General features: G+C 50.4%; 1 protein-coding gene and 1 long non-coding RNA gene across 2 annotated transcripts; both read left to right on the top strand.

Moving 5' to 3' along the window:
- Nucleotides 1–361: 361 nt before the first annotated feature.
- Nucleotides 362–2,018, top strand: LOC114140674 (uncharacterized). The gene is made up of 3 exons (XR_003594625.1): nt 362–451; nt 922–1,040; nt 1,133–2,018. It is a non-coding gene; the product is annotated as an uncharacterized LOC114140674 (long non-coding RNA).
- Nucleotides 2,019–2,117: 99 nt separating this feature from the next.
- Nucleotides 2,118–9,664, top strand: LOC114140541 (serrate RNA effector molecule homolog). Its single transcript, XM_028010565.1, has 21 exons — nt 2,118–2,264; nt 3,024–3,142; nt 3,886–3,996; nt 4,082–4,225; nt 4,314–4,374; nt 4,438–4,735; nt 4,812–5,008; nt 5,410–5,475; nt 6,240–6,342; nt 6,413–6,525; nt 6,670–6,731; nt 6,816–6,894; nt 6,968–7,132; nt 7,204–7,359; nt 7,485–7,638; nt 8,483–8,595; nt 8,672–8,752; nt 8,817–8,967; nt 9,058–9,159; nt 9,228–9,339; nt 9,418–9,664. Exons 2-21 carry the CDS (start codon nt 3,024–3,026, stop codon nt 9,491–9,493), a joined length of 2,463 nt encoding a protein of 820 aa, XP_027866366.1. The 5' UTR covers nt 2,118–2,264; the 3' UTR covers nt 9,494–9,664.
- The last annotated feature ends 318 nt before the right edge of the window (nt 9,665–9,982 follow it).

Below are 9,982 nucleotides of genomic sequence, written 5' to 3'. Positions count from 1 at the left end.
CAGCGCCACCATGAGGTCTGTGGGAGGCCCTTCCTTGCCCGTCTCCTCTTCCTCAGAGGAAGCTCCGCCCCCGCTCTTCTCCATCACCAGCCGGCGGCTCCAGGAAGAGTTTCTGAAAGGTGAGAACCGGACCGGACCGGAACCAGAACCTCCGTCCTGGCCCTGACCTCCGTCTCCTTCCTTCCAGAGCGCCTGAGGAGGCTGGAGTCCCGGAGCGACGCCTCCTCCACGCTAAGCTCCTCCCCCTCCTCCGGAAGCCCCGCCTCCCCGGCTGCCTCCCCCCTACGCTCCCCCTCCCCACAGGCTCCGCCCCCTCGCTCCCCCGGAAGCCCCGCATCCCCGCTGACCCCGCCCCCTCAGTCCCCCTGCTTCCCCGGAAGCCCCGCCTCCCCGCTGACCCCGCCCCCTCACTCTCCCTGCTCCCCTCCCAGGCAGCCCGACGCCTCCACAGGTGAGTTTAGACCAGTTGATCTGAACAACTTTGACCTCTGACCCCACAGACCAAACATTGAAACAAACTTTACTGTTTATATTCAATAATTATTACATTTAATCAGCATAAATATTATCTTTGGAGAGAAACTTTCCATTTCTAGCTAGCTAAGCTAACCGGAGGAACCGGCAGCCAATCAGGAAATGAGCTTCAGAAAAACATTTTAATTTATATTTTAGTTAAAAGAACGATGGAGAAACAGAAAACAAAAACTAGAATACAAGATAAAGAAATTATAGGATTCAAATTTTATTATTTTTGCTTTTATTTTTTTTCTCTCATCTTCCACCTCCTGAGCCTCCACAGCGCCCCCTGGCGGCCCCCCCACGTTGGAAAACACTGGTTTAGACCCTGATGATCCCAGATAGAGGGACCAGTGGGTTCTGGTTCTGTTGGACCCTAACTGGTTCTGACCCGTCTCTGTCCAGGTCTGTCCCTGTCCAGTCCAGAGCTGCTGTCGGAGCTGACAAGGAGACAGACTTGTCCTCTGAGACGCGTCCAGAAGCACAGCGGACTGACCACCGTCTTCTCTGGACGAGGACGACAGGTCTGACCCCCTGCAGGGCGTCCATCTGTGTCTCTGTTGTCCCTCTGTGTCTCTGTCCTCTCTCACTGTCCCTCTGCTCCTCCCTCCTCCAGGTCTCTGGCTCCTCCCCCTAGGCTGAGCCAGCCAATAGGAGAGCTGCTGCTGCTCCTCTTTCTACCTCCACATCAGGCTGAACAACTTGAGCCAGAAAACTGAACCACTGAGTCCATGGAGCTTCGCACACAGAAGCCCCGCCCCGTTTATGACCACGCCCAGTTTAAACCCCGCCCCTCTAATCCCGCCTTGTCTCAAGCCCCGCCCCCTGCGCTGCAGAAGAGCTGCACATGTTTTTGTTCTGAAGAGATAAAGATCATAAAGTTTAATTTAAACATCAACTTGCTCATTTCAGATGAAATTTGAAATGAATATATAAAAGTAAAGAATACAGTAAAGTTTAAACGACGGCGATTAGTGGATGCTGTTCCAGTTTAGCTTCCAGAACCGGGTCATGTGACTGCTGTCATGTTTCCACCAACCCAGAACCAAGATGGTGGTTCAGCAGAACCTCAGGCCCAGTTCAGAACCCTACAGATCCAAACTGTTCAGTTACACTTTTAATAACTCTGCCAATTCAGTCTGATTTGATTCATTTATGAATAAATTGGCTCAATAAATAGTTTAGCTATTTATTGAGCCAATTAATAATTATTTAATTAATGAGTTTATAAATGAAACAATATGAAAAGAAAATAATAAAATATACTTATCTGGCATAAATTTATTTTTTCAGGTTATTTTCAGATGTTATAATTTATCTTTGCGCGGTCATTGTGGTTTGATTTTGTAGATATTGTAAATCTACATAGATTTACAATATTAAATCTATGTAGGCTGAAAAAAATGCACATGTTGGACACTTAAAATGATAAAAAGCCTTTTAAAAATGTATGAGTTTTTATGGAAACTTGTTTAATTGTGTAATAAATATGTAAAATAAAACGCCCTGGGGAAATACATTTCTTTTTAAAATCCCATCTGTCTAAAATGAAGCCGGAGAGGAAGGTTTACTGTTTGTAGTTCATCAGCCAGCTTGTAGTTCCTGATTTTACCGCTAGGTGCTAAGCTAACTTTCGTACGCAGCTTAGCTCAACCGGAAGTGTCGTTGGTCCACAGTGATCTGTGGCGGCACTCTGTTAGCTTAGCGGCTAGTTTGTGCTTCTGGGAGTCGAAGTGGAGCTTTTCCAGGTAAACTGAACTGAAACCTCCTGATAAAGTTTGATTCTAATCAGGAGAAAATGCTGATGAACGCAGATAAACGCATGAATCCCGCATGGAGAAGTTTATTCAGTTAGCTCTGATGCTAAGCAGCCTGTTAGCCTCAGATCTAAACTGATGCTAACATTCTGCAGCGGGAATCTCCCTCTTAATAAATGATTTTATGAAATATTATTTGTTACTTTTTATATAAAATCTGCTGTTAGTTATTGGATGTTTTTAGTTTAACACCTTAACGAAAACAGCCGCGGCTCGCGAGGAGCTAACAGGCTAACAGAGCTAGCAGAGGAGAAGAAGAGCTCAGATCTGTTTATTCATTATGATCACAGATTAATAATCTGCTTCAGTTTATTAGAACATCTCAGGATATTCTAGATGAGAAGTTTCTCCGTTGTTTTGGTTCCAGGTTGATTCATCTGCAGCTCCTCAAACTGAATCTTTCAGATAATCGAACAATAATCATAAATATTAGTTTCAGTCCGTTCGCTGTGTGCAGCTGCTGTTGATGCTAAAGCAGTGAATTAGTTCACCTGCTGCAGCTCCTGGTGATCACTGATTAGCTATGATCAATATGTTGGAATCCACATATCAATAAATAATAATAATAAATCTTTATGTTTCTGCTGGTGTCTGAAACCTCAGAGTTTGTTTTGGTTTGAACAGTCAACAGACCAGAGTTTCTGGTTCTGATCCGGTTCTGGTCCGGTTCTAACTGTGTGTCTCCCTCAGATGGGCGACAGCGATGACGAGTTGGACCGTCGGAGACGGGACAAGTTCAGGCGGGAACGCAGCGACATGGAGCGGTCCAGAGAGAGGGAGGAGCGCCGCAGGGACGACTGGGCCGACAGGTCCGAACGCTGCAGAACCAGAACCAGGCTGTGACTCCTGTTTCTGGTTCTGGTTCTGACCCGTTTAGTTTACTCTGTGGAAAACCAGAACCAGTTAAAGTCATTTACTGATCCGGAGCAGAGTGAATGAACAGAACCGTTTCCTGTTAGGGTCAGCGTCGTCATGGTGACGGTACTGCTGGGCGATACGGACTCAAAGTTTATTGTTGTGGTAACGATCAGTGATAATAAGACATATTGATGATTGATTTGTCAGTAGCTGTGTCACACTGATTCCAGTCCCACCAACACAAATGCTGCTCAGTAGAAACGTTCCGCGTTCCTCAGGTTCTTCATCAGGTTCTTCCTCAGGTTCTTCCTCAGGTTCTTCATCAGGTTCTTCCTCAGGTTCTTCCTCAGGTTCTTCCTCAGGTTCTTCATCAGGTTCTTCATCAGGTTCTTCCTCAGGTTCACCATCATAGTGACTTTATTTAAATTTTATTTTATTGAGGATAAAATACTAAAACTGTCCTGACAGTAAAACAGTTCAGACATTAATTTTGATTTATTGTTGAAACGATGAATCAAAATTGACGTCATGATGAAAAATAAAGATCTTCAGGTTCCAGTTAGACTAAAGAACCTGGTGGTTCTGATTGGACCAGTGGGTGACTCTGGTACCGGCTCAGTCTGGCTCTGCAGTTCTTTCAGTGTTCTGTGAGTTGTTGTGGACCCTCTGATGGTTCTGGTTCTGTTGGTCTCAGGGAGTGGGAGCGCGGCAGGGAGAGGAGGCGGGACTACGACCGCGGCCGCAGGGACCGCTTCTCCCCGCCGCGACACATCAGCCCGCAGCACAAACGGCTGAGGAGAGACTGGTGAGGTTCTGATTGGTTCTGACCCGGTTCTGATCCGGTTCTGATCCGATGTGACCCAGCATGCTAAGAGTCCATGTGTTTCCAGGGACGACCACCGGGGGGAGCCGTACCGCTACGAGCCGCCCTACGGAGGAGGCGGGGCTCCGTTTCCGGGGGCGGGGCCTCAGGCCTGGCACCATGACTTCCCCCACCTGCACCCCCACCCTGGAGGGTTACCCCTGCAGGGCAGGTGAGCTACTGCATCGGGTTAGAACCACGGGGCCGGACCGGGTCAGAACCGGGTCACAGGTCAGCTCATGGTTTTGTGTTGTTTGCAGGTTGGGGCTGCTGGACCCGGACCTGCCGCCTCCAGGACCGCCCAGCATGAGGAGCTTCAAGGTGAGGAACAGAACACAGAGGTGACCTCTGTGTGACCTCTGTATGACCTCTGTGTGACCCCAGGAGTTCCTGCTGAACATGGAGGACAGCGTGGACGAGACGGAGGCGGTGAAGCGCTACAATCAGTACAAACTGGACTTCCGGCGCCAGCAGCTGCAGGACTTCTTCATCCAGCACAAAGAGCACGAGTGGTTCCGGTCCAAGTACCACCCTGATGACATCACAGCCAAGAGGGCGGAGTCTCTGGGCGCCCTGCAGACCCGGCTGGCCGTCTTCCTGTTCCTGCTGGACAACCGCTGGCTGGACGGCGTCTCTCTGGACATGCAGCACGAGGCGGCCATCATCAAGCTGCTGGACGCAGGTAGGGAGGGGCATTCTGGGTAATGTGGTCCTGACTGGGCTTCTGGGTAACGCGGTCCTGTTGGTTTCTTGATCAGCTGTGATCAAGATGGAGGGAGGGACGGACTTTGACCTGCAGGTCCTGGAGGCTCCAGCAGGGGGCGGCGGAGACGCAGCAGAGAAGAGCCAGGCGGCTCCAAAGGAGGGAAGCAGTGGCGCTCAGAGCGGATCGGAGGCGGCCGGCGGTCAGAGGGACGGGTTGGACGGCGCTGAGGGAACCAAGGAACCCGACAAGGTCGGAACCAGAACCAGAACCAGAACCATGAGGCGGTTCACTGCTGACTTAGCAGAATCTCTTCTTCTGTTGTTGAGTTTTCTATAGAACTATAAGCTGAGTTAGTCAGGCTGTCTGCTCCGTCCAGTTCTGTTTATCAGTTTAAATGATTCTGTTGGACCACAAGAAACCAACGTCAGGTTTTCATTCATTCTATTATTTATCATTTATTAATGTTTTCTATTGTTATTTATCAAGTTATTTCAGAGAACGTTGAGATTCAGTCAGAGGAGCTAAAACTTTAGACCCCGAGTCCAACGGGACGAACCGGGCCGGGTTTCAGAACCAGATCCAGCTGGTTCTGATCTGGTTGGTTCTGCTGGGTCCATCAGAACCTCCTGACGGTCTCATGTCGTCTCCAGAACCACGAGGATCCCGGCGGCCTGAAGGAGGAGAGAGAGGAAGAGCAGGAGAAGACGATGAAGAAGGTGAGTTTCATCATCGTCATCATCAGGTGTTCTGGTTCTGACCCGCGGATCCTCCTGGTTCTGAAGGTTCTGTTCCTGATGGCTGTGAAGATCATCTGTAGATGATTTTATTCATTGACTAGAAATAAACAAACTAGATTTAAACTAAACTTATATTTACACATTTAACTCAACTGATCCAGATCTATTGATCCAGATCTATTGATCCAGATCTACTGATCTACTGATCCAGATCTATTGATCCAGATCTACTGATCCAGATCTATTGATTTATTGATCCAGATCTATTGATCCAGATCTACTGATTTATTGATCCAGATCTATTGATCCAGATCTACTGATCTACTGATCCAGATCTATTGATCCAGATTTAACAACGTAAAGTAAACTTGTTTATTGAAATGTCTGTTTTATAAATAAAAATAGAAAAATCTACTCCAGGTTTTAATTTATTTTGTAGTTTGTTAAACTAAAGCAGATTAAAAAAAGTTGAATATATAAAAAATATCCTGAAACTTATAAATATTTTAAATGTTTGATTTATGCATCTGAAGTTCTGCTTGGTGGTTTAATCTGAGCTGAATGGTCACAGCGCCCCCTGCTGTCCTGGCGCACTCATTACCCAGAATGCACTGCTGCTTCTGTTCTGCTGAGAAGCAAAACGATTCTGTGAATCAGTTTTACTCCAAATGTCTGCAGTTATTAAAGGGTTTTCCTTCATCGTCATGGTAACCACTGTCAGTAACCCCGCCTCTTCCTCTCAGGGCAGGAAGAGGAAGCGCAGCCTGTCGGCGGACAGCGGCGAGGGCAGCGGCTCCGACTCCGACTCCTCCCACTCTGACAAGGAGGAAGAGGAGGAGGAAGAGGGTCAGTACCCCAGAGACACGCCGGAGCTCCGCCCTAAAGGTCAGAGGTCACAGTGCTCCTGTTGTTTCAGAGCGCCATCAGGAGAGAGAGGAGGCTCCGCCCACGCCCCGCCCCCTGCACCTGACCACCTCCCTGTTCATCAGGAGCATCGCTCCAGAGGTCGCCAAGGACGAGGTCACCGCCGTAAGAACCGGAACCGGACCAGAACCCAGACCAGACTAAAACCAGAGCCACAGTTGTCTGGCTCAGACTGACCTCTGACCTCCGACCCTGTCCTGTCTCAACATCTTGTTGACCTCTGACCTCTAACCCACTTCCTGTCTGCAGCTGTGTCGCAGGTACCCCGGCTTCCTGCGGGTGGCGCTGTCGGACCCTCAGCCAGAGCGGAGGTACTGGTTGTCTCAGCCGGTCGACCCGGTTCTTGCCAGGCCAGAACCAGCTCAGAACCGGCGTCCTGACTGTCTGTGTTGCAGGTTCTTCCGGCGGTGCTGGGTGACCTTTGACCGCAGCGTCAACATCAAGGAGACCTGCTGGAACCTGCAGAACGTCAGGGTAACCCAGAGCTCCGTCAGAGCCGTCAGAACCTCCAGAACCGGGCCGCTAACTGCCGGTTCTGCTGTCTCAGCTCAGGGACTGTGAGCTGGCGCCAGTGGTGAACCGGGACCTGAGCCGGCGGGTCCGGACCGTCAACGGCCTGACGCACCACCGGCCCGTGGCGAGGAACGACGTCCGGCTGGCGGCACGGCTCGTCCACAGCCTGGACCAGCGGGGGGCGCTGTGGACCACACAGGTACGGAACTGTCCGGACCCGACCGGAACCAGAACCCGACCCACTCACCCAGAACGCCTCTGTTCCTGCAGGCAGAGACCAACCCGGTTCTGCAGAACATCACCGACTATCTGATCGAGGAGGTCAGCGCCGAGGAGGAGGAGCTTATCGGGGCCGCGGGGGCCGGCGCCGACGACGACCCCAAGGCCGCCGACGTTCCCGTGGAAACGGACCAGAACCTGCTGCAGGTGGGCGGGGCCTGTGGCGGTGTGTGTTGTGTTCAGGTTCTGATTGAGTTCAGGTTCTGGACCGGTGCTGCGTTCAGGTTCTGGACCGGTGCTGTGTTCAGGTTCTGACCCGGTGCTGTGTTCAGGTTCTGGACCGGTTGCTGCTCTACCTGCGTCTCGTTCACTCTGTGGATTACTATAACTTCTGCGAGTATCCTGCTGAGGACGAGATGCCTCACCGCTGCGGCCTCATTCACGTCCGGGGCCCGCTGCCGGTGGCCCGCATCACTCCAGCAGAGGGTGAGCCGCACGGCCTAGTTAAAGTACGGGATCAACTCCACATTTTTCCCTGGAGTTTTGATTCTTTCATGTTTCAGAAATCCTTTCATCTCCATGACAACCATTCAGCTGTTGAAAACACCTGGGTGGACCTAGCCCCGCCTCCGAGCCGCAGCTCCTCCAGACTAGCCAGCAGCAATTAGCAAACATCTGCTGAGCTCAGAGCTGCTCAGAGCAGCTGGTAAAAACCTTAAAGGATTAATAGAAGAGCCATGTTGGGAACGACTTCCTGGAGGCGGAGCTTCAGAGAGAGCAGGAGCTTCTTAAAGAGACAGAGGTCCAATTTACAAAATTAATTTTCTGTTAAGTCATGTTTGATATATACATCATTTAACTCAATGTTTCTCAATTCCGGTCCTCAGGCCCCCCTGCCCTGCATGTTTTAGGTGTTCCCCTTCTGCCACACACCTGGATTGAATCCGCGGGTCATTATCAGGTTTCTGCAGTACTTGATGGTCGTGCAATCATTTGGATCAGCTGTTCTAAAATAGAGATACATATAAAACAAGCAGAGCAGGGGGGGCCTGAGGACCGGAATTGAGAAGCGCTGATTTACCTGAAGGTGACCTAGTTACTGATTATGCAATAAAATGGAGCTGTGTGTCTGAAAAACACATAACCATAAATAAATAAATGTAACACCGGCCCTTTAAAGTACAGGGAGGCTACAGGAGAAAACAGCAGGAGTTTATTTACCCACCCTGAGGTTTTCCACTGATCAGAGCTTAAGACCTCACCTGAACAGTTAATGTGATGATGATGATGATGATGATGATGAAGGTGGTGCTGTGCTCTGATTGGACAGTGACTGAACACCTGAGGATGTGTGAGGAGCGTCTGGCTCCTCTGTTCTCACCGACGGAGACGCTGAGCGAAGAGGAAGCAGTTCGGCTCGGAAAGAAAGACCCGGAACAGGAGGTACTGTACCTGTCCACCTGTCTGTCTCTCTACCCGTCCACCTGTCTGTCTCTCCTGATGCGTCTCCTGTCCCCAGGTGGAGACGTTCCTGGCGTCCAACACCCAGGAGCTCAGTAAGGACAAGTGGCTCTGTCCTCTGAGTGGGAAGAAGTTCAAGGTGAGGCACCGCCCCTCTCTGGTTGCCACGGTAACGGTGCCTGACGGTGATGTTGTTGTTTTAGGCCCCAGAGTTCGTCCGTAAACACATCCTGAACAAACATGGCGAGAAGGTGACCGCCGTCAGACAGGAAGTGGAGTTCTTCAACAACTTCCTGTTGGACGCCAAGAGACCCACCCTCCCTGAGCACAAGCCCCTCCCACCGCCGGCTCAAGGTACCTGATTGGCCTCTGATGTAGGCTAGGCTAACATTAGCATGCTGTTGGCCGGTTGACCTCTGACCCCTCCTCTGGCTCCGCCCCCAGCCGGTCCTCCAGGCATGGCGGCGTTTCCTGGTCAGTCTCCGCAGCAGCAAAGCCTTCTGGGATACCCTCCAGGCGTCAGGCCGCCGCTGCCCGGATTCCCAGGTAGGTGAGGCTCCGGGTCGGAGCCCGCAGGGGGCGGAGCCGGGCTGACGCTCTGTTTGGACCCACAGGTGTGGGACCCCACCTGGCGCCGGGCCAGTTCGGGCCGGGCCGCGGTCACTATGACAACTTCAGAGGAGGAGGAGGAGGAGGATCGTTTCCAGGGAAACAAAGGAGCAGCAGGTACACAGAACTGGGCCGGTGGTCCAATCAAAACCTCTGTGTCTGTTTGGACCAATCAGAACCTCTGTCTGTGTTTAGGGGCCTGAGGGGCGACCCGCGGTCCATCATCGAGTACCGAGACCTGGACGCTCCAGACGACCTGGACTTCTTCTAGCACAGCTTTCTACTTTTTTATTCCTGTATGAGAGAGAGAGTGTGTGTGTGTGTGTGTGTGTGTGTGTGTCTGTCAGGGTGCGTGTCTGTGTGTGTCTTTGTGTGTGAGCAGGACCAACATCATGATCTGATCCAGGAGAGTTTTTCCAATAAAGAACAAAAACTCCAGACCGACTCCTCGTTTTCTTCCTCTGGACTTCCTGTCCATCATCTTCATCATCGTCTCTTTACCAACCAGTTGGCTGAATTAGAAATAGATCAGAAATTAGAAATCAATACCCTTTTGGCTGATTGATTGATCTATTTAGTACCATGAAAACAGTTTAAATGAATATCCAATAATCTAAAGTTTTGATGTTTAAATATTGTTTGATCTTTATTGATTCACTGCAGCCCAGAGCTACGTCCTGTTAGCTACTGTTAGCTTTAAGAAGACGGGACGTTTATTTTATGTAACTCAGTGGCAAGAAAAAGAAGGAAAATGAGAGCA

The sequence above is a fragment of the Xiphophorus couchianus genome, chromosome 24, assembly GCF_001444195.1.
Source record: "Xiphophorus couchianus chromosome 24, X_couchianus-1.0, whole genome shotgun sequence".
Classification (NCBI taxonomy): Eukaryota; Metazoa; Chordata; class Actinopteri; order Cyprinodontiformes; family Poeciliidae; genus Xiphophorus; species Xiphophorus couchianus.
The sequence above is the reverse complement of the archived record's forward strand: the minus strand, read 5'-3'. Positions and strand labels throughout refer to the sequence as shown.

Bases quoted from the DNA above. Each gene is read 5' to 3' on its own strand.
- LOC114140541 (XM_028010565.1), top strand. From the start codon at position 3,024: ATGGGCGACAGCGATGACGAGTTGGACCGTCGGAGACGGGACAAGTTC. The intron at 3,143-3,885 runs GTCCGAACGCTG...TGTTGGTCTCAG, and splicing joins AGGGACGACTGGGCCGACAG to GGAGTGGGAGCGCGGCAGGG. The intron at 9,340-9,417 runs GTACACAGAACT...GTCTGTGTTTAG, and splicing joins GGGAAACAAAGGAGCAGCAG to GGGCCTGAGGGGCGACCCGC.